Source organism: Zalophus californianus, chromosome 1 (assembly GCF_009762305.2).
Source record: "Zalophus californianus isolate mZalCal1 chromosome 1, mZalCal1.pri.v2, whole genome shotgun sequence".
In the NCBI taxonomy this organism is placed as follows: Eukaryota; Metazoa; Chordata; class Mammalia; order Carnivora; family Otariidae; genus Zalophus; species Zalophus californianus.
Window position 1 is genome coordinate 17167226 of NC_045595.1, and position 23310 is coordinate 17190535.

At 39.3% G+C, this 23310-nt stretch overlaps 1 protein-coding gene across 3 annotated transcripts in view; it reads right to left on the reverse strand.

Moving 5' to 3' along the window:
* Window positions 1-23310, reverse strand: part of SMARCC1 (SWI/SNF related, matrix associated, actin dependent regulator of chromatin subfamily c member 1) — a 174828-nt gene that overhangs the window by 102936 nt on the left and 48582 nt on the right. For all 3 annotated transcript variants that reach the window (XM_027584621.2, XM_027584620.2, XM_027584622.2), the window contains exons 7-10: window positions 13955-14024; window positions 8480-8555; window positions 5100-5225; window positions 2558-2679 (exon numbers count right to left, since the gene is read on the reverse strand). In XM_027584621.2, the coding sequence (XP_027440422.1) occupies window positions 2558-2679; window positions 5100-5225; window positions 8480-8555; window positions 13955-14024 (394 nt within the window). The remainder of the gene's footprint in view (window positions 1-2557; window positions 2680-5099; window positions 5226-8479; window positions 8556-13954; window positions 14025-23310) is intronic.

The window sequence follows — 23310 nt, forward strand, 5'->3', positions numbered from 1 at the left end:
TAATAAAAACTGCATGACAATTTTTCAAAAGCCTGTGAACCTAAAGGTGTTAGGGAGACAAAGTAAGGGAAGGTCAATAAAACAAGAGTCAGGAAAATAGATGTCAATGTCTTTTCATTAAAGGAAACAACACAAAACTTGAATGACTGCTCATTTGAAGACAGATGTATTCAATTCAAGGATATGCATACATCTACTTTGGGAAACTCAATTTGGTGGGTTTTATACTCAGAGTAGAGGCTCAGTACCATCACTGTGAGCCTCCTAGACATCACGTCTTGTTTTGGGGACCACTAGTGTCCTGGCACTGCATCTCAGCCCCTAAGTGGGAAGAAGGGTACATCGATTTCAGGCCCAGGAACACTTGGAAAAGTTGTATGGCTTTCTTCACAGGGACATCAGGAAGCCCTGAATTCTCTGCACATCAAGCATAAGACTCAGATTAGAGATTTAAGAAATAAGGTTACTCTAACTGTTAAAGAAAAATCCATTTTTGTGGTTTTTTCTATCATAACACATGTGACTTGACAAAATAACAACATCCTTTTATGACTATGACTGGCTCATTAATATTATTTATAAAATTAAGAGTTTTTTAACTTCCCTAACAACTTCTATACACGGTTAACAATGCTTCAGATAACCCTACCCTTCAAGAAATAACATGGTTCTGATGAATCACAGACCTATACCCCTGAAACAAAATACATTATATATTAATTTAAAAAATTAAAAAAAAAGAAATAACATGATTCAAGGCATGTTCTGGGCATAAAAAAATGCTAATTTGGCTATAGGAAAAAGTCAATAAAAGTAACCTAATGAAGAGAAAATAACAAGTAGATCTTTATAGTCCAGTCAACAGCCAGAAATTTAACATTTCTGGTTGCATGAAAAGAATAAATTTTGTCATTTTATAAGACTAAACTTAACCACTTTGAAATTAAATAAAAAAAATTTTGAGTGAGACAAGCTAAGCAAGCCAGAAATTAAGTATCTACTTAATATATAATAATAAATGTTAAGTATTATCTACCATTTATTAAGTACCTACTTCAGGCCAGACACTGCACAGGGGCTCTAAAGTCTCACTTGATCCCCACAACAACTTACTCAAAAGAAACCAGAAACCCCACTCAAGCAAGATTCACTAAAGTAAAAATGTGATGCCCTGAACAAGGCACTCTGATCAACATGAAACAGACAATAGGTTCACTTCCTCTATGAGTCACTCTGATCACAAATGGGACAGGTGGTAAAATCAGAGAAAGAGACACTAACTATGGCAAATATAATTTTTTAAATTCCTTACCAGCCACACTGCTCAATATATAATTAGATACAGAAAAGACTGTATTCAGGGTGCCTTGATATAAATACAACATCAGATGGCCATCTTACAAAGGAGATGAAGAAAGGGGAAGGTAAAGTAGGGGAAGAGGAAAAAAAAGACAAAGAGCCAAATAATCCACCCTCAGACTTTGGTGAAGGTGACGGAACTTAGTTGAAAGGATACAGTAACAGGAAGCCGAGAGTCCAGCTTTGAATCTTGACTCTAAGGAAAAATCTCTATGTGACCTTGGAAAAGTTACTTCCCTATCCTGAACCTCCATCTCTATTTCTTAAGATAAAGATGCTTATGATACTTCAAAGATCTGTTTCAGTTTTAAGATTCTGAACATGGTTTCTACTCTCACTAAGCTGTGAGCCAAAGCTCTAATCCAGAAGGCAAATATTCATCCCCTTCCCATGGCTAGGCCAGAGAGAGAAAAATAGTTTCTCTCAGAATTTGATCATGGAATTGGAGTGGCTATATTTTAAATACAGATTAGATATCACAGTATGTTTCTGTGGAATACAAAGTTAAATGTGATGTGTGTGTGTGTGTGTGTGTGTGTGTGTGTGTGTTTTGGAAGATTATTCAGCCATTAAAAAGGAAATTCTGCTACTTGGGACAACATGGATAGACGCTGAGGCCATTTTGCTAGGAGGAATAACTCAGAGAAAAATAAATACCATATGATCTCTCTTATATGTGGAATCTAAAAAACAAAACAAAAACACAAATTCATAGATAGAGGGAATACATTGGTGGTTGCCAAAGGTAGGGGGTGGGGAGAATGGGAAAGTTGGTGAAAGGTATAAACTTCCAGTTATAAAATAAATAAACCCTAGAGGTGTAATATACAGCATGGAGTCTGCAGTTAACACAGTATTGCGCATTTGAAAGTTGCTAAAAGAGTATCTGATCTTCAAAGTTCTCGTCACAAGAAAAAAATATTATTAACTATGTGTGGTGCTGGATGTTAACCAGATTTGTGATTATTTCACTATACATACTGATTTAAAAAAAGACTGTATGCAAGGTGCCTTAGCATAAATACAACAGAAGATGGCCATCAGATAACATCTGACAAGATGAACTATCAGAGCAAAGACATCTACCAAGTCAAAGTAAGACAACTTCCTTTGAGCAAAATTTCTAGTATAAACGTAAAAATCTAGAATTCCCTCTGCAGTTTGTTTTAATGCCTCTGAATCATGCTGCAGTTCTTACCCTTTCTTTCCACTCTTCTTCCGGGATTCTGTGGGTGTAGGAGGTGGAGGGGAAGGCGAATGTTTCCTCTTTCGAGCATTAGCTGATGCTTTCCTATCTCTTCTCTCTGGACTTCTGACTGGCTAGGAAGAAGTAAATGGAAATAAATATCAGCCAGCTTTTCTGACTCCTCAGTTTCTACAAACCCTTGTCCAAAGGTGAGTTTCACAAAGATAATACCAATACCACTCAGAGCATCCTAGACGACCAGCAGTGAAGACTCTCTGACCTTCCAGCTGATGTACCACCAATGGAAGTATCAGAACCATCCCACAGGTATTCAAACTGTGCTACAAAACAGACATGCCCAAATCCTGCACAGCTAAAAATTGTTCCTGTTCACCTTCTGCTTCCAGATAGGAAAAGCATTTTCAACAACTACTGGAAAATACAAAACATATGCTATTTAATTAATGAAATACAAACAATGGCTGAATGATCTTGTGAAAGTGTTATCAGAAACTAGTCCTGACATGTCAGTAAAATAGGAGAAAACTTTATGACACGAAAGATGTTAAATAAGATTGCAACTTATGACTTAAAAGTCAATCAACATAAGTACAAATACCCCTACTTGCAGATGAAACGATCTTATATATAGATAACCCTAAGGAATCTACCAACTATCAGAGCTAATGAGTTCAGCAGTTGCAGGATAAACACCGAAATACGAAAGTCAACCTGTAGATGATTATTACGGATTTAATAAAATAGACAATAAAGAATTAACATCTAAGGGCACCTGTGTGGCTCAGTTGGTTAAGCAACTGCCTTCAGCTCAGGTCATGATCCTGGAGTTCCAGGATCGGCTCCCTGCTCAGCAGGGAGTCTGCTTCTCCCTCTGACCCTCCCCCCTCTCATGTGCTCTCTCTCTCATTCTCTCTCTCAAATAAATAAATAAAATTAAAAAAAAAAAGAATTAACACCTAAGATGATCCAAAGTATTGTACCTGAGGTGCCAAAAAAAAAAAAAAATCAGATTAAAACGTTAATTAAACATTCATCATCTCTGGTATATTCATACTCCTTACAACTCTGTTTCCTTTCAGAAGCTCGGTAGCATCAAATTGGAACCTAAGTCATCTTACAGGCCTACATAAGAAGTTTTAAAGAAAATCTAAACTGTCCACACTGTATGGTAAGTACAAAGTTAAACTTTTAAAAAGTGATATTAAATGCATGTTTATAGAATTACACTAAAAATAAGTGAATAAATTAATACATAAGCCATCTAAATCTGAACAGAGATGGCTATGGACAGGCCTCCTTAATAATGTGCTGTAGAAGTTAGACTATTCCTAATGACAAAAAAGATTGGTTGGAAATGCATTAAGGGAAATCAAATATGTAAGCATATGAGGTGGGGGGGAGGCTGAATAAAAAATAAAATTTAAGTCAAATTTCACAGCAAATAAGGACCAGTTAAAAATGAAAGGATATGAGGGGCGCCTAGGTGACTCAGCTGTTAGGTGTCTGCCTTCAGCTCAGGTCATGATCCCAGGGTCCTGGGACTGAGCCCCGCATCGCATCGGGCTCCCTGCTCAGCAGGAGGCCTGCTTCTCCCTCTCCCACTTCCCCAGCTTGTGTTCCCTCTCTCGCTCTCTCTCTCTGTCAAATAAATAAAATCTTTAAAAAAAAAAAAAAAAAGAAAAAGAAAAAGAAAGGATATGAACAAGACCCAGTTTTAAAATATTTTTCTTAAAAATAAAAAATACACATCGTGCGCCCAAGAGTTTTAGTAAGAAAGTCTCAGGGCTGAAAACAGATATGAGAGAATGGTACATTCTAAGTGAACAATTAAAAGTATTTCTGTCTCCAAAATTTTTCAAAGAACTACAATACAAAACAAAAAGCAAAAACCTGATGTGTTCCCAATGAAGAGGAATGAGAATCTCACCTAAGCACTCACCAGCCAACACCAACACATCTAAGCCTTCTCAGACTCCTCTCCCTCCGGGTGACACACCTATCTCGCAGATTGTGGCTTCTCAAGAACCATGGTTAAAATTTTTGGTAGTTGGGCTTCTTAAAGGATTAAAGAGTAATAAATGCCACATCATCCCACCTTAGAAAGGGCTGAACTCTACCTTTGAGACCTCTGAGGCCGATACTATGTACTAACTACTGTGTGTACAGTAACAAAGCTATTAAAGAATATTAAGACAAAATTAGTTCTCCCTTGAAAAACCAACTAAATTAAATTATCCCATAATAATATTTGGTTCACAAAATTAAAATCAGACCTAGAAAACAAAATCAGCTATACCGCTGCCACAGTGCATATGCCACTTTACATCTCCATGACCCTTTGAGATCATCATGCCCCTTCTTTGGGAATGCCAGCTCCTGAGATGGTTGTATGGCTATTTGGTTAACTTTTCCACATACCTGATGAGTGATGCACCTTGGACTGTATGTCAGAGCTTATTAATGAAGATCTGACAACAGTGAGGCCCAGAAAGAAGAAACATCAAGTGGAGAAAAATGGTGCCAAACCAAATACCTCTTCATTCTTTGTTGAAATTCGCTGACGAAAGCTCACGGGCTTCCTGTTCTCGTCCACCTCATAATCCTCCTCATTCATCCATTCATTGAAAACATCAGTGTCTAAAATCCATTTCGCATGAACCTAAAACCACATTCAAGCATGTGTATCTATATAAATAGTAGATCATTGCAGTTTTTAAAGTATTCAACATTGGGGTGCCTGGGTGGCTCAGCCGTTGAGTGTGTGCCTTTGGCTCGGGTCATGGTCCCAGGGTCCTGGGATCGAGCCCCACACCGGGCTCCCTGCTCAGCGGGAAGCCTGCTTCTCCCTCTCCCACTCCCCCCACTTGTGTTCCCTCTCTCGCTGTGTCTGTCAAATAAATAATAAATCTTAAAAAAAATAAATAAAAATAAAGTATTCAACATTAAAGAAGCAGACTTATTCTCAACTCAAAAGCCTCAATTACATAAAAGTTTAAAAACATGACACTGTAAGGGTGCCTGGGTGGCTCAATCGGCTGAACTTCAGACTCTTGGTTTTGGCTCAGGTTATGCTCTCGGTTGGGGTCCTGGAATCAAACCCTGCGTCAGGCTCCGGAACTCAGTGCAGAGTCTGCTTGTCCTTTCCCCCTTCCCCCCACCCCGCTTGCTCTCTCAAATGGGCATGTACTTTCTCCCTCACTCTCTCTCTCTCTCAAATAAACAAAATCTAAAAATAAAAATGAAAACCCCAACCATGAGAATATTAAAGACCTGTGAATGGCAACTTAACCATTTCTAATCTTTATTCCATGTTACTACATACAGTAAGAAAGCATCACTGGTTTTGCAAAGACTGAGGTTTTAATAACTGGCCCTTAATTTGATAATCATGTCATTTGTCTTCATTTCACCTTTATTTAGGTATAACTGAAAAATAAAATTGTAAGATACTCCCAGTATACATCATGATGATTTGATATGCATACACACTGAGAAAGGATCCCCCCATCTAGTTAATTAGCACATCCATCACTGTACATACTTAACTTTTTTATGTGTGAGAATATTTAAGTTCTGTTCTCTTAGCAAATTCCAATTACACAATACAGTGTCATCAACTTTAGTCACCATGTTTCACATTAGATCGTCAGACAATTCTTCTCCCAACTACAAGTTTGTGCCCTTTTACCAACTTTACTCCCCCTAGCCCTTCTTTGCTGGCAACCATTTCTCTGCTCTCTTGTTTCTAGAGCTTTTTTTTTCTTAAAGATTCCATATAAAAGCAGTATCATGCAGGATTTATGTTTCTCCATTGGGCTTATTTCACTAATCATGTTTTCTTTATTCTGATGAAAACCACTGATAAAAACATTCAACAGCATTAGGCCATTCAAAGCAAAAGGCCTAGTGACTGCTCTAGGCATGAAGGATGTCTCTATGTTTATGCCTTCAACAAAGTTCTACGGAACGACGAAAGAGGACATTTACACAGACCTATCATCAGACCTATCACCTTGCCCTGTCAAGTATACAGGTGCTCTGTGGAGACCTTTCAGGGACAGCCAAGGTTGGGAAGTGGAGAAGTGAGAATTAGATTCAGGATTCTTCCAAGCCCTTTACATGGCAACTTCTCTTGCTTTTTTTTTTGCTTCTCTGGGTAGGAATTTTAAAAATGATGGGTTCTCTGAATGTTGTATAGATATAGAAGGAGATATAAATGTTGAAACCACAGACCTAGCCTACATATTCCTATTATCCAACGGAATTGTTCAAAGGGAGTACACTGGAATTTGGGACTAGACAATCCTTCCCTGTGTAGACAAATATGAAATAATTTCAGCACCAAAATAATTAAGTAGTAAGTTACTGACCACTGAAACATTAGAACTCCATAAACCCATACTGGTAACAGATGAATAAAAAAGTAAATGAGGGGAAAGGAAGGACTCTGAAAGCCGACTGGTAAATGTGGAGGGAGGACTAGAATGGAAAATTATCCCTGTGCAATCATCAAAGAAAAGACTGGTTCAGGCAAGAATTTCAAGTGGATGCTAAATCTGGGCAATGGAGAGGATTTTGATGAGAAGCAGAATATCTGTATGGCCAGAAGAATCTCTTACAGACTGCTTATAAATTACAAGTGGAAAAAAAAAAAAGGAACTATACAGTGGAGCCAACAGAACACACTGTAACTGGGTGACCAGCAACACCAACAAGAAGCAGATGGACAGGGCATGCCTCCCAATATGATGCCCTGAGAAGGACACAACTTCACTTATGCAATATTCTGCTAGAATGCATAATCTGATGAAAAAAGATGACAAATTCCAAATGAGAGAAAGAATCCTTTCAAATTCAAAAATGTCAAAAGAGGCAAGGAAGCACTGGGTCATGTTTCAGATTAAAGGAAACAAAAGAGAACATTTGAATCAACAGCGGATATTCAATGGTATTCTGGGGTGCCTGGGTGGCTCAGTTGGTTAAGCATCTGCCTTCCACTCAGGCGATGATCCCAGGATCCCAGGGTCCTGGGGTCAAGCCATGTGTCAGGCTCCCTGCGCAGTGGGAAAGCTGCTTCTCCCTCTCCCTCTGCCTGCCACTCCCCCTGCTTGTGCTCTCTATGACAAATAAATAAAATATTTTAAATAAAAATTCCTTTAGAAAAAAAAAGACATTCTAAAACAAACAGAAAAATCTAGCCTATATATTTCAAAATGCCAGATTCATAGAAGAAAAAGAAAGGCTGAAAGTTCCACATTAAAGTAGACTAAACAGATATGACAACAGTGTGTGCTCCTGAACTGGATCCTGGATCAGGGAAGAGACTTAGTATAAAACTTACCACATCATTGGGACAACCGGTGTAAACGGAATATGGGTTCTATATCAGGTATTATATTGTTTCAAGAATTAGTATCCTGAAATAATTAAAAACAGGGAAATCTGGGAGAAGAGTATAATGTAGCTGTTTTATAAAGTAGTTGTTTTATATTGTTCTTGCAACTTTCAGAATTATTTCCACATTAAAAGTCAAAAAATAAGAGTTGATACATGGGCTCTTATGATTGTGACAGAAATGACTAATAAAATAAGCCTGTTTCATCGTTAAGAGCTGCGCAGGCATGGCTTCCAGCCTTCCTAAATGACACCACCAAGGTTCAACTGCACTCCTCCCACTCCTCTCTCAATCACCTCAAAGCACAATGTAACTGGACTCTGGGGTCTCCTCAAACTCCACTGCAACCATTTCTGCTAAGACCTAGATAATGAGTTCTTTGTGGTCATGGACAGCTTAATAGGATGACAAGAAAGGAAGATCCTCATTCTGTATTTCCCTGAAACACTGTTGTGAAAAGAGCTGAGAAAAACTGTAAGTTATATAAGAATAAATTTTTTTAAAAAAGGATCTCTCACCTTCCATGGCTTTTCTGGAATTGGTGGATCTTCAATTTCCGCATCAACATCATTACTATGGACCCAAGTATCATAGCTACAAAGGAAATGAAAAAAGGAAAAACAGCTTAGAATCCAAATTCATTCACTAAAAAGACCGTTTATAAAAAAGGTGAAACCGTATTTTAGAAATACTCTTAGTATCAAGTAATAGTAATATTTCACACACTTTTGTCTCTGCCACTCTGACAAGAAAACACTTCTGTAGAGGTCTATAGTGATCCTGACACTGTTAAGTCCAAAGTTCAAGCCTCAGTGCACAGAATTTGCAGAATTTTAATAAGGAGATCGCTCTCTCCTCAAAGCATTTCCCTCACTTGGCCTCCAAGACAGCACTATCATCTGCTATTTCTTCTAGCCACAGCCTTTCCCCATCCCACATGGCCAGTTTCTCCTCTTCTCCCAAACCTCTTCAACACTGGAAGGTCCCAGTTTGGTTTGCGAACACTCCTCTTCTTGTCTACTCATTCTCTTGATCTCATGTAGACCTACAGCTTCAAATATCTACGCATCTGCCCTCTTCTCTGAATGCTGGACTCATGAATCCGACTGCCAAATCCACATTTCCCCTTACATATTCTAGAAGTCTTTCAAAACTAACACTCAAAATTCAACATGCAATGCCATCCTGATCCCAAAAATATGCCCTAGCCAATCATCCCCATCTTAGTAAATGCCAACTCCATTTTTCCAATTGTTCTAGCCAAAATCCCTGGAGATATCCCTGACTTCATTCTCAATCACATCCTACAATCCAACCAATTAACAACTTTGACAGTTCATTCCATCTTCAAAATATGCCCAGAATCTATCTACTTCTCACCCTTCTACTTCTGCCCAAAGCCCCTGAGTCCATTTTTCACAAGCAACCAAAGTGATCCTTTAGAAAATCTAGTCCATCCACAATACCACTACTCAAAACCTTCCAACAACTCCCACCTCACTCAAAGAGCCAAAATCCTTACGGTGGATTGCCAAGGCCTCATGATCTGGTCCTCTGACTGCCACTCTGACCCCATCTCCTAGTACTCTCTCCTCAAATCATATTTCAGTCGAGCCACCTGGGCTTTCATGGCGTTCTTTAAAAATGCCAGGCAGTGGCCACTTCAAACACTTTATAGAGGCTTCTCGCAACCCAGGTATCATATGGCTCACCCCTCCTATCTTCACACCTCTTTGCTCAAGGGTTCTCTCTTGAATCACTCCCCCTGCTCCTCTACAACTCTGAGGTAAGCATAAAATTATCTACCAAACTGAAACTGTCAACGCTACTATACTGGCCAATAAATTACTGTAAAAGCAAGGGATATCTAAATTAAATACAAGTATGGTAACAAGCACTGGCTCCCTGCAGCCACTACTCAGAAGTCAGTTCAAAAGCATAGGGAACAAGCACTGCTCTGTATGTCTATGAATGGCACTCTGATAAAAGTTTTCTAGGAACACTTAAAACATGAGCTGGAGAAAAAAAGATCGTCTGCCAAGTTATTAATTATAACAGATAAAGATAACAATGGTGAGTTAGCAACTGATAACCTTACATTCTCTAAAAGTCTTGAATACAAACTGTCACAGAGGTAGAAGTGAGGGCACAAACTCCAGGAGTCCCTCCTTACCCCGGGTTTTACATCCTGCACTTCCAGTTATCCGCAGTCAAACGTGGTTGAAAGCAGATGGTCCTCCTTCTGACCGCAGAAACCTAACACAACATCACAGTGCCTGCACCACTCACCTCACTTCGTCACCATGCAGGCATTTATCATCCCACGTCATCACAAGAAGGGTGAGTACAGTACAATAAGGTATTTTAAGAGAAGAGAGAGACCATATTCATATAACTTTTCTTACACTATACCATTCCAACTGTTCTACTTTATTATTAGTTATTGCTGTTCATCTCTTACTGTGCCTAATTTATAAATGAACTTTTATCACAGGTATGTACATACAGGGAAAAAATATAGTATATATAGGATTCAGTACTATCCATGGTTTCAGGCATACACTGGGAGTCTTTAAAATAAAGCCCTCACAGGACGCCTGGGTGGCTCAATCGGTTGACCGACTGCCTTCGGCTCAGGTCATGATCCTGGAGTCCCGGGATCGAGTCCCGCATCGGGCTCCCTGCTCAGCAGGGAGTCTGCTTCTCCCTCTGACCCTCCCCCTTCTCAAGCTCTCTCTATTTCATTCTCTCTCTCAAATAAATAAATAAAATCTTTAAAAAAAAAAAAATGAAGGGCGCCTGGGTGGCTCAGTTGGTTAAGCGACTGCCTTCGGCTCAGGTCATGATCCTGGAGTCCCAGGATCGAGTCCCACATCGGGCTCCCTGCTCAGCGGGGAGTCTGCTTCTCCCTCTGACCCTCTTCCCTCTCGTGCTCTCTATCTCTCATTCTCTCTCTCAAATAAATAAATAAAATCTTTAAAAAAAAAAAAAAAAAAAAAAATGAAGTCCTCACAGATGAGGGGGGTGGGGGTACTGCTATATAGTTAATAAAGAAAGTGAACAAGGCCTTAAGAAGATAAGACTCAAACTAGCCACTATATCCTATCTGAAACATAAAGAAAAGGTTAGCAAACAGGCTAACATGTTTTTACTGTGTTATTATAAAATTTATTTCAACTGTATACTTATGAAGCTAGTCATCGTAAATCTGAGTTTCCATCTAAATGTTTCAAAGGGCAAATTGATTTCCTTTAGGATTTCCCATAATATTGAAAGGTTTGCTTAACAGTGCCAAGGACTACTTGAAGCCTCAAGACTAGAAATGTTTTATAGGAAGAATTCATTTAAATATTATTTAAAAATCTGTTAGTTCATTTAAAGGAATCAATTATGGTTCAGAAAGCTGATTCAATCTGGTTCTCATTAACTCAACCCGTATGAAAACTGTGCATATACTCTTAGAATTCTGAACATATCTAAAGATGTATTTCCTTCCTTAAAAAATATCCTGGTATTATGCTAAGCGAAATAATCAGAGAAAGACAATTATCATATGATCTCACTTACATGTGGAATTTAAGAAACAAATCAGAGGATCATAGGGGAAGAGAGGAAAAAAATAAAACAAGATGAAATTAGAGAGGGATACAAACCATAAGAGACTCTTAAATCACAGGAAACAAACTGAGGGTTACTGGAGGGGAGGGAAGTAGGAAGATGGGGTAACTAGGTGATAGACATTAATGAGGGCACGTATGTAATGAGCACAGAGTATTATGTAAGACTGATGAACCACTGACCTCTACCTCAGAAACCAGTAACACACTATATGTTTATTCACTGAATTTAAATTTTTAAAAATGAAAAAAAAAAATCTTTACAGGAGTGCCTGAGTGGCACAGTTGGTTAAGCATCACTCTTGGTTTCAGCTCAGGTCATGGGATCGAGCCCTGCGTCAGGCTCCATACTCAGTGTGGAGTCTGCTTGAGATTTTCTTCATCTGTCCCTCCCCCCTACTCCTTTTCTCTCTCTCTCTCACTCAAATAAATAATCTTTAAAAAAATTAAAATCCTGGGGTGCCTGGGTAGCTCAGTCGGGTAAGGGGTCTGCCTTCAGCTCAGGTCATGATCCGAGGATCCTGGGATCAAGCCCCACACTGGGCTCTTTGCTCAGCGGGGACCCTGCTTCTCCCTCTCCCTCTGCCTGCTTGTGTGTGCGCTCTCTCTCTCTCTCTCTCTCTCTCTCTGTGAAATAAATAAATAATAAATAAATAAATAAATAAATATCTTTCAAAAGATAAATAAATAAATAAATAAATATCTTTATAAGTAAAATAGTTATTCAAATAGATTAACTTAAAAAGAGCACACAACCTGGGGTGCCTGGGTGGCTCAGTTGGTTAAACGTCTGCCTTCAGCTCAGGTCATGATCCTGGGGTTCTGGGATCAAGTCCCACATCAGGCTCCCTGCTCGGCGGGGAGCCTGTTTCTCCCTCTCCCTCTCCCCATGCTCATGCTCTCTCTCTCTCACTCTTTTTCTCAAATAAAGAAATAAATCTTTAAAAATAAATAAATAAAAGAATATTTTTTTAAAAAGAGCACGGGGGGGCACCTGGGTGGCTCAATCAGTTAAGCGTCTGCCTTTGGCTCAGGTCATGATCCTAGAGTCCTGGAATCGAGCCCTGAATTGGGCTCCTTGCTCAGCGGAGAGTCTACTTCTCCCCCTGCTTGTGCTCTCTCTCTTGCTCACTCTCAAATAAATAAGTAAAATCTTAAAAAAAAAAAAAAAAAATGGAGCACACAGCCAGACATTATGGGTCATCATCAGATGATGAAGAACACACATCTATGCAATAGTCTTATTCCCTCCATAAACTGAAATACACTCTGATTAACTCTAGATCCAACTGCCAATTTAAAGGAAATACAGAGAATGGAGAAACATGTTCAAATACACCACAGTGATGGCATTAAAAAAAAAAAAAACCCACATTGTGGTAAACTCTATAGGACACACACCCTGGTTTCTTAAATAATACAATGCATGTGGTCAGGTGGGTAGGGAAGACAAAGAGAGAACCTAGACACTGAAAAATGTGTTAAGAAATATATCAATTAATCACAAAATGTGGCTGAATTCTACTTCCAACAAATATCAATCTATAAATTAATATGTATCGCATATGACAATACTGAATAGATGACATAAAGGAATTTTGTTTTTTAGATTTGACAATATTACCCTTACTATTTTTTAAACAAATGAGGCATTATTTAGAAATACATATTGAAATATTTATCATTAAAATGTTATGTGCGGGATTTGCTTCCAATAATATGAGAAGGTTAATAAAAGTGGACAGAGGTACAGATGAAACAGGACCAGTCTGACATGAAAAACCCACAATGGTCACAATCCTCCCCACAGCTCCACTGTAAGTTTAAGAAGATGAAGTTCATGGAAGGTTATCCTTATTTATCAGTGTCCTATGTAGGCACGGTATAAATCTAAAAAGGACCACCATTTTCACTAACATCTAGTTCATATTTATAATATTCTTTATCTATACTTAGAGAACGAAGCACAGTATGAGCTATGATTATTTCAAAGTAGTAACGACAATAGGGAAATAAATTTCTGCCAAGAAGAAAAACTCTATTTGGAAATAAAATAATTCACTCTTAATAGTATGGCATAAAGATTTTTTAAGAAACAAATAAAACTAAATAGTCATAAAATACTAGGGAGAAAAATTCATTTCTTGAAGGAAACAAATCTATATTAGCAGTCTAATACCATATTGAAGGGGTGTTTTGGCAAATGCAGCAAACTGGGGCTTTGAATTGAATTCCGTAACTTAGTAAGACTCAAAAAGTGAGATCAAGCACTGAAGCAAATTTGTCACTATTCCGAAAATGAAACTATACATAAATAACTCTGGCTTCCACTGAAAAAAAATCTTGATACCAGATCTCAGGACATGTCGACATTACCTGTCTGGGTAAAACCCCCAATGCACTAACACCTGCTTATCTTTTCTCATCACCGGTCTCAACCACTCTTCTGAAAGGGAAAAAGAAAATACTTTAGTCAAGCTAACAAAATAAATGAATAAACTGCTATTTAGACTTAATTTCTACTTAGAATTTTTGGTTTGCTCATAAGCACCCCCCCAAAATCTTTTCTCATAAATGAACGTTATATCTGTTATATTAAGAGAAAGTTTTTCAGCCATGTATTCAGAACTACTATAGCACAGGCCTATTATCCATTACTCTTGGCAAATCCAACTGTCCACTGCAGTAAAATACTCCCCCCTCCCACCCACCTGCCTGTTTCTCCAATTCCATCCAAATCACGATCACTATATTCTTTACTACCACATTTCCAAGTAAAACCTCTCCTCCCTCTTTCTGTGAGGCTTTGCAGTTACTATACATTTTTCAAGGTGTAAGTCCTGCTTCATGTCCTTGATGAAGTTTCACCATATACTCTTCTTCTTCTAGATTCACTTTCTCTGGTATCCTATAGCACTTCACAGACTGCTACATCAAGCTTTTACCAATAATACTATTTTTATTATTTTTTAATGGCATCCTACCTGTTAATTTAGCCTTCCCAACAACAGTTTAAGCATATGATCATATTAGATATTTTTATTTTGAGTTTCCTTACCAAAGACAGGTGTAAATTTATACAAATTTACAGGATGACCCTTATTGATTTGAATTATAGTTGTATTGTATCTACATTCTAGTACTAGTTATGAGGTGTTTCTTTGGTAGTCTAAATTTAGCTTAGCAAACTTGTCTCTAGTGCTCAGAGGAAATTAATAAAGCAAGCCCCTTGAAACCCAAGAAATAGCAAAACAGAAAAACTTAAGTGAAACCAGCTAAGTAAAAGTGGCTTTTCATTGCCAATTTCAACAAGAAATCGTCCCAGCTTCACTGACTAAAGGCATGAAAGCCCACATGCCTATGTTTTGTTTTGTTTTTTAATTTTTATTTGAAGTAGGCTCCACACCCAATGTGAGGCTTGAACTCACCACCCAGAGCTCAAGAGTCACATGCTCTACCAGCCAGGTGCCCCAAGCCTGTGTTCTTTTTCAAGCATCCAACTGTTCACCTTACTATCTTGAGAGAAAGTGAATAGGAAGAAATCAAGCCAGGTCCTTAACCTGATATCCCAAAATGGCCAAGGAAAAAGTGAAGAGGAGGCCAGTTGGTCTTTCATAACTCACTATGTAGCAACAAACAAAATATACTGACTCTTAACTAGTAAGAACTGCCCTTTAGGATACTAAATCTATCTTCAAAGGCTGTGCAGCTTTAGGAGGTAAAGAAAAAAGAATACTCATTCTTTTTACAGCTGATTTTGATAGAAAGAGACTGTGGCAGTGATTGCCTTTGGAAATTTTCCCAGTAGCAGAAATAACTAATGGTTAGAGATATAAATCCACATTCTTCCCAGAGATAATCATATGCTACACAGAACCAATAAAACAGCCAGTTTTATGAGTAAAAATTAGTCTGAACTGAGAATATATACATAACTCTCACAACTCAACAATAAGGACATAGTCTAACTAAAATACAAGCAAAGGAGGGCACCTGGGTAGCTCATTAGTTGACCATCTGACTCTTGGGTTTTGGCTCATGTCATTATCTCAGGGTCATGGGATCGAGCCCCACTTCAGGTTCCACACTCAAAGGGAGTCTGCTGGAGATTCTCTCTCTCCTTTTCCCTTTGCGCCACCCCCCACCACGAATAAACAAATCTTAAAAAAAAAAAGGAAAAAAAAACACAAGCAAAGGAGCAAATGAAACATTTCTCCAAAGAAGATATACAAATGGCCCAAAAGCACATGAAAAGACATTTGGGATCATGGGATCATTAACAATTAAGGAAATGCAAATCAAAACCACAAAGAGATACTGCCTAACACCCACCAGAATGGCTAATATAAAAACAGAGCAAATAAAAAGTGTTGATGAGAATGTAGAGAAATTGGTATTTCCATACAATGCTGATGGGACTGTAAAATGGTATAGCTACCTTGGGAAACATTGTGGTGGTATAAGAAAATGTTTAATACAGAGTTGCCAATATGGCTCAGCAATTCAATTTCTAGGTATAAACACAAGAGAACTGGAACCATACATCCACACTATAACCTGCACACAAAGGATCATAATAGCATTATTTATAAGTAAGTGTTCATAAACTTACAATTGGCTAAACAAAAGGTAGTATATCCATACAATGTAATGTTATTTGGCCATCATGCATAGGAAGTAACAAAGTAACATTACAGGAGGCCCCAGACCTTGTTCCACCACAGAGACACTGACTTAACACCAATATACCACCTAAAAAGTCTCCATGAGAACTCTAGGACCCAATTAAGGAGTTGCAGTACTTCAGGCAAGCTCAAAGTCAAGAACAGCTGCATTGTAACAGTAAGAAAAGCCATTTCGTATCCACGGCAATAGAAATTCTCCCAAGCCAGCAGAGTTCAGCAGGATCAGGGGGGAAAAGCTCAGCTTGCAGCTTCTCCCTTCGGTTGAAAAGAGAAGACTGAATGTGCATCCAATATTCCAAATTATTAGGGGGGCTGTTTGCCTCACTGGACTTAGAGCACTGACAGAATGGACATATTTTGGATGTGTGGTGGTCAATGAGAACAAATGAAATCTAAGCAACTTACTGTAGTACCAGAGAACCAGTAATGCCACAGACAGAGGCTGGTCAACTGGGTGTGATCAGGAGAAAGCACCAAGATCCCAACTTCTCCCCTGGTAGGGAGAAAGAAGAGTGGAATGTACATCCTATGTTCTGACTTTTCTGAGGGCTGCCCAAGGGACAGGTTTCTGTCTCAAATGACTCAGTGCTGATGGGGAACCAGCATTCTTTGGAAGCCTGGGCACCACAAAGATCAAAAGAGAGCTCAGTGGCTTGTTGCAACAACAGAGAACTTGTGGTAAAGCAGAGAGACACAGAGAAAGCAAGATATTACAAGCTCCTGAAAGAGAAAGCAGCATACTCTTTACACACACAAGTGCAGAGAAGATGCATCCTCTGAAAACCTTTGAGAGATGCCTCGAATCTCAAGCTGAGCTGACTGGTGAAGGTCTTCCCCTGTACAAAGTCAGGCTATAAAGACCAGGAGAGGCAGCTGTTCATTCAAAGGCACAAAACACAGCAGAAAATAACAAGACACCCAAAGAGAAAGGGAAAATGGTCTAATCAAAGGAAAATAATTAATCTCAAAAACTGACCCTAGAGGAAAAGATCTATAAATTATCTGACAAATACAAAGTAATGTTGTTTTTGTTTTTTTTCTAAAGTGGGCTCCACGCTGGGGGCACCTGGGTGGCTCAGTTCATTGAGCATCTGCCTTCGGCTCAGGTCGTTATCCTAGGGTCCTGGGATTGAGCCCTACATCGGGCTCCCTGCTTAACGGGAAGCCTGCTTCTCCCTCTCCCACTCCCCCTGCTTGTGTTCCCTCTCTCGCTCTCTGTCTCTGTCAAATAAATAAATAAATAAATAAAGAGAGTTGGATACTTAAACAACAGAGCCACCCAGGTGCCCCAAAATAATCATTTTAAATGAAAAGCCAATGGGTCAACAACAACAAATCAAGAGAGAAATTTTAAAAATCCAAAACAAAAAAGAACATACCAAAATTCTGAGGATACAGCGAAAGCAATTCTAAGAGGGAAGGTCACAGTGGTAAATGCCTACTTCAAGAAACAAGAAAAATCTCAAACAACCTAACTTTACACCTCAAGGAACTAGAAAAAGAACAAATGAAGCCCAAAGTTAGTAGAAGGAAGGAAATACCAAAAATCAGAGCAGGAATAGATGAAACAGAGACTAAAAAGACAATATAAAAGATCAATAAAGCCAAGAGCTGGTTATTTGAAAAAAATAAACAAAACTGGGGCTCCTGGGTGGCTCTGTGGGTTTGCCTTCAGCTCAGGCCATAATCTCAGGGTCCTGGGATCGAGCCCCGCATTGGACTCCCTGCTCAGTGGGGAGGCTGCTTCTCCCTCTCCCTTGCTGTTCCCCCTGCTTGTACTCTCACTCTCTCTCTAAATAAATAAAATCTTTAAAAAGTAAATCCTGGAGTCCCGGGATCAAGTCCCGCATCGGGCTCCCTGCTCAGTGGGGAGTCTGCTTCTCCCTCTGACCCTCTCCCCTCTCATGCTCTCTATCTCATTCTCTCTCTCAAATAAATAAGTAAAATCTTTAAAAAAATAAAAACTTAAAAAAATAAAAAATAAAAATAAATAAACAAAATTGACTCGTCAAGGAAGAGAAAGTGCTCCAATCATTAAAATCAGAAATGAAAGAGATGTTACAACTGATACCGCAGAAATAAAAAGGATTGTAAGAAACTACTACAAACAGTTAAACACCAACAAACTGTACAACCTAGAAGAAACAGATAAATTCCTAGAAATATACAACCTTCTAAGACTGAATCATGAACAGAGAATCTGAAATGACTGATTACTAGTAAGGAGATTGAATCAGTAACTTAAAAACCCCCTACAAACAGAAGTCCCAGACCAGATGGCTTCACTAGTGAATTATATCAAAACATTCCAAGAAGATTTAATACCAATCCTTTCAAACTCTTCCAAAAAACAAGAGGAAGGAATACTGCCAAACTTATTTTACAAGGCCAGCATTATCCAGATACTAAAACCAGACAAAGGTGCCAAGAAAAAAAAAATTACAGGCCAAGGCCAATATCCCTGGTCAACACAGATGAAAAAATCCTCAAGCAAATATTATCCAAATTCAACAATACATTAAAAAGATCATACATCATGATCAACTGGGATTTATTCCAGGGATGCAAGGATGGTTCAACACCAGCAAATCAATCAAAGTGATATACCACGTTAACAAAATGAAGGACAAAAATCATATGATCACCTCAATAGATGCAGAAAAAAACATTTGACAAAGTTCAACTTCCACTTACAAATAAAAACTCTTGATAAAGTGGTATAGAGAGAACATACCTCAACATAATAAAGGCCATATCTCATAGGCCCACAGCTAGAATAAAAACTCTTGATAAAGTGGGATAGAGGAAACATACTTCAACATAATAAAGGCCATATATGACAAGTCCACAGCTAACATCATACTCAATGGTGAAAAGCTGAAAGTTATTCCTCTAAGATCAGAAACAAGACAAGGATACCCACTGTCACCATTTTTATCCAACACAGTACTGGCAGTCCTAGCCACAGCAATTAGGCAAGAAAAGGAAATAAAAGGCATCCAAATTGGAAAGGAAGAAGTGAAACGATCACCATCTGCAGAATTCATGCTACTGTATTTAGAAAATCCTAGACTGCACTGAAAAACTTAGAATAAATGAATTCAGTAAAGTTGCAGAATACGAAATTGATATACAGAAATTAAAATAATGGTTTAAAAGAGACTCAGTGCACTATAAAAGAACAAAAGAACATTAAATAACTAAATAAAATTAGGAAAATGATGTATGAACAATAATAAGAGTATCAACAAAGTGACAAACTATAAAAAAGAATCAAACAAAAATTCTGGAATTATAGAATAACTGAATTGAAAACTCCACTAGAGGGCTCAACATCAGATTTGACCCATCAGAAGAAAGAATCTGAGAACTCAAAGACTAGACATTTGAAATTCTCAAGTCAGATAACAAAAAGAATGAAGATGATAAAGCCTGAGGGACATATCCACTCATCTAAAAAAATGTTGTAGAGTAAGATTTATCTTCCTCTTCTAATGAGTATCTTGATTTTTAAAAATTCTCATTCCTTAGAGAAATACATACTTTCTACTAAAACCAGTAATTCAATCCATGGTTTTTTTGTTGTTGATGTTTTAAGATTTTATTTATTTATTTGACACAGAGAGACTGATAGAAAGCACAAGCTGGGGGAGCAACAGGCAGAGGCAGAGGGAGATGCAGGCTACCCGCTGAGCAAGGAGCCCGATGCAGGACTCAATCCCAGGACCCCAGGATCATGACCTGAGCAGAAGGCAGATGCTTCACTGACTGAGCCACCCAGGCGCCCCCTTTTTTTTTTTAAGATTTTACTTATTTGACAGAGATCAAGAGTGCACAAGAGAGGGGAGCAGTAGAGGGAGAGGGAGAAGCAGGCTCTCCACCGAGAAGGGAGCCCGATGCGGGGCTCGATCCCAGGACCCTGGGATCATGGCCTGAGTTGAAGGCAGATGCTTAACGGACTGAGCCACCCAGATGCCCCCCGCAACCCATGTTTTTAAATCAATTCCTTTATCCCTTCCAGGTTTCAACTCTATTATGTGCTTCAGTTTACTTTTGCTCTGCCCAGAAATAAACTGCAAAGCCAAATCTTGAAAAGACAAAAGCCTGGCCACCTGCTGGATGGCATCCTCCACTTTCCTTTTTTTTTTTTCCCTCATTAAACTTTTGTTTTAATGGGTCTCAAAATTCTGTGATGGATTTTTGGTCAAGTTGTTTCCATTAAAAAGTACTGATTTTAAAAACTAATAACTTAAAACTGACACACACACACACACACACACACACACACACACACACACACACCACACACACACACACACACACACACCACACACACACACACACACACACACACACACACACACACACACACACACACACACACACACACACACACACACACACACACACACACACACACACACACACAAAATGGTCCACAAATTCTCCTTTCCTTCTGAAGGTCTTACGATGCACTGTTATCATTAACCAGTCTTTTACTATTAAACTTAAATGGCCAATTAACACACAGTTCTGAGACAGTTCTTCCACCACTGATTAAGACTGGGGTGGCATGTATTGGGGATAATATTCATTTAGCCTTCTGAGCTTTCTGGGCAGACTTGGTGACCTTGCCAGCTCCAGCTGCCTTCTTGTCCACTGCTTTGATGACACCCTCAGCAATCGTCTGTCTGTCTCATGTCACGAACAGCAAAACAGCCCAGAGGAGGAGAGTCAGAGAGGCTCTCAACACACACAGGCTTGCCAGGAACCATATCAAAAATGGCAGCATCACCAGATTTCAAGGACTTGGGACCATCTTCCAGCTTTTTTCCAGAACGACGATCTATCTTCTTCAGCTCAGCAAACTTGCAAGCAATGTGAGCTGTGACAATCCAGCACAGGTGCATATCCAGCACTGATTTGGCCTGGATGGTTCAGGATAATCACCTGAGCCGTGAGGCCAGCTGCTTCCATGGGTGGGTCATTTTTGCTGTCACCAGCCACACTGCCACAACAAACATCTTTGACAGATATGTTCTTTTTTTTTTTTTAAAGATTTTATTTATTTATTCATGAGAGACAGAGAAAGAGAGAGAGAGAAGCAGAGGGAGAAGCAGGCTCCCCGCTGAGCAGGGAGCCCGATGCGGGGCTCGATCCCAGGACCCCGGGACCATGACCCGAGCCAAAGGCAGACACTCAACCATCTGAGCCACCCAGGCGCCCCCAGATATGTTCTTGACATTGAAGCCCACATTGTCCCCAGGAAGAGCCTCATTCAAAGCTTCATGGTGCATTTCAACAGACTTTACTTCAGTGGTAACACTGACTGGAGCAAAGGTGACCACCATGCCAGGTTTAAGAACACCAGTCTCGACTCGGCCCACAGGCACAGTACCAATACCACCAATTCTGTAGACGTCCTGGAGAGGCAGACGCAAGGGCGGCATAATGCAATCCAGAGCTTCAAACAGTGTGGTTCCACTGGCATTCCCATCTTTATGGGTGACTTTCCATCCCTTGAACCAAGGCATGTTAGCACTTGGCTCCAGCATGTTGTCACCATTCCAACCAGAAACTGGCACAAACACTACTGTGTTGGGGTTGTAGCCCATTTTCTTAATGCAGGTGCTGACTTCCTTAACGATTTCCTCCTATCTCTTCTGGCCATAGGGTGGTTCAGTGGAATCCATCTTGTTAACACCAACAATTAGTTGTTTTACACCCAGTGTGTAAGCCAGAAGGGCATGTTCACGGGTCTGCCCATTCTTGGGAGATATCGGCTTCAAATTCACCAACACCAGCAGCAACAATCAGGACAGCACAGTCAGCCTGAGATGTGCCTATAATCATGTTTTTGATAAAGTCTCTGTGTCCTGGGGCATCAATGATGGTCACGTAATACTTGCTGGTCTCGAATTTCCACAGGGAGATATCAATGGTGATACCACGTTCACGTTCAGCTTTCAGATTATCCAAGACCCAGGCATACCTGAAGGAGCCCTTTCCCATCTCAGCAGCCTCCTTCTCAAATTTTTCGATAGTTCTTTTGTCGATCCCACCACATTTGTAGATCAGATGACCAGTAGTGGTAGACTTGCCCGAATCTACGTGTCCACTGACAACGATGCTGATGTGAGTCTTTTTCTTTCCCATTTTGGTTTAGGTTGAGCAGTGGTTTTCACAACACCTGTGTTCTGGCAGCAAACCGTTGCGAAAAAGCCATCCTCCACTTTCTTTTCCCTGTCATACATTCTGAGAATTTGTGATCTTCCACCAACTCTACAACTTACCCTCACTGGCAAGTTACCAAAACTTCATTCTCAAAGGTTACCAATTATTTCCTTATTGACAAATCCAAATGCCTTGTCTCAGTCCTCACTTTTATTTCTTTGTAGAACAGTTCCATTGCCAACCTCCTGCATTTTAAAATGCTCTCCTTATTTTCCCATGACTTTTAAGATATGGACCATCCTTGGCTTGCCATCTAATTTCCTTTGCTCTCCTGATAAATGTATTTATCTCATCCAAGGACACAATTTTCCCTCACTCAGCAAGTTAACTCAAAGCATTCCAAAGGGTCTTGCTCTGACCAGTCTCCTTATATCATATGTCCCAGAAATCAGCTCCCAGGCAAATTTTCCTAATACAGCCACAGTTGCAAATTTCTCTCCACTAAAATCATATTATCTACCCTCACCCTCATCCACCTAATAAAACAAAACTCTACACTAGAGCTTTGTCATCTCACCTACCTACTCTTCTCTCCCACTGTGCTAAGATATATAGCCAAACTTTGCCAATTCCTTTTCCTCAAAGTTCCTAATTTATTACCTCTATGCTTTTGCCCCTTCTAGCATAACATACCCCAAATCTTACCAACAGATTAAGGCCCATTAAATATCACCTTTTATTTTAAATTTTGACTAATCCTCATTAAAGGTATATTGCATTTTCAAGGGTTTTACAATACGGTTTCTAATGTGTTTGTGGCTGGTACTGTTATCATCTGCACACTTACCTGAAACAAGTACTTTTAAGAAGCCC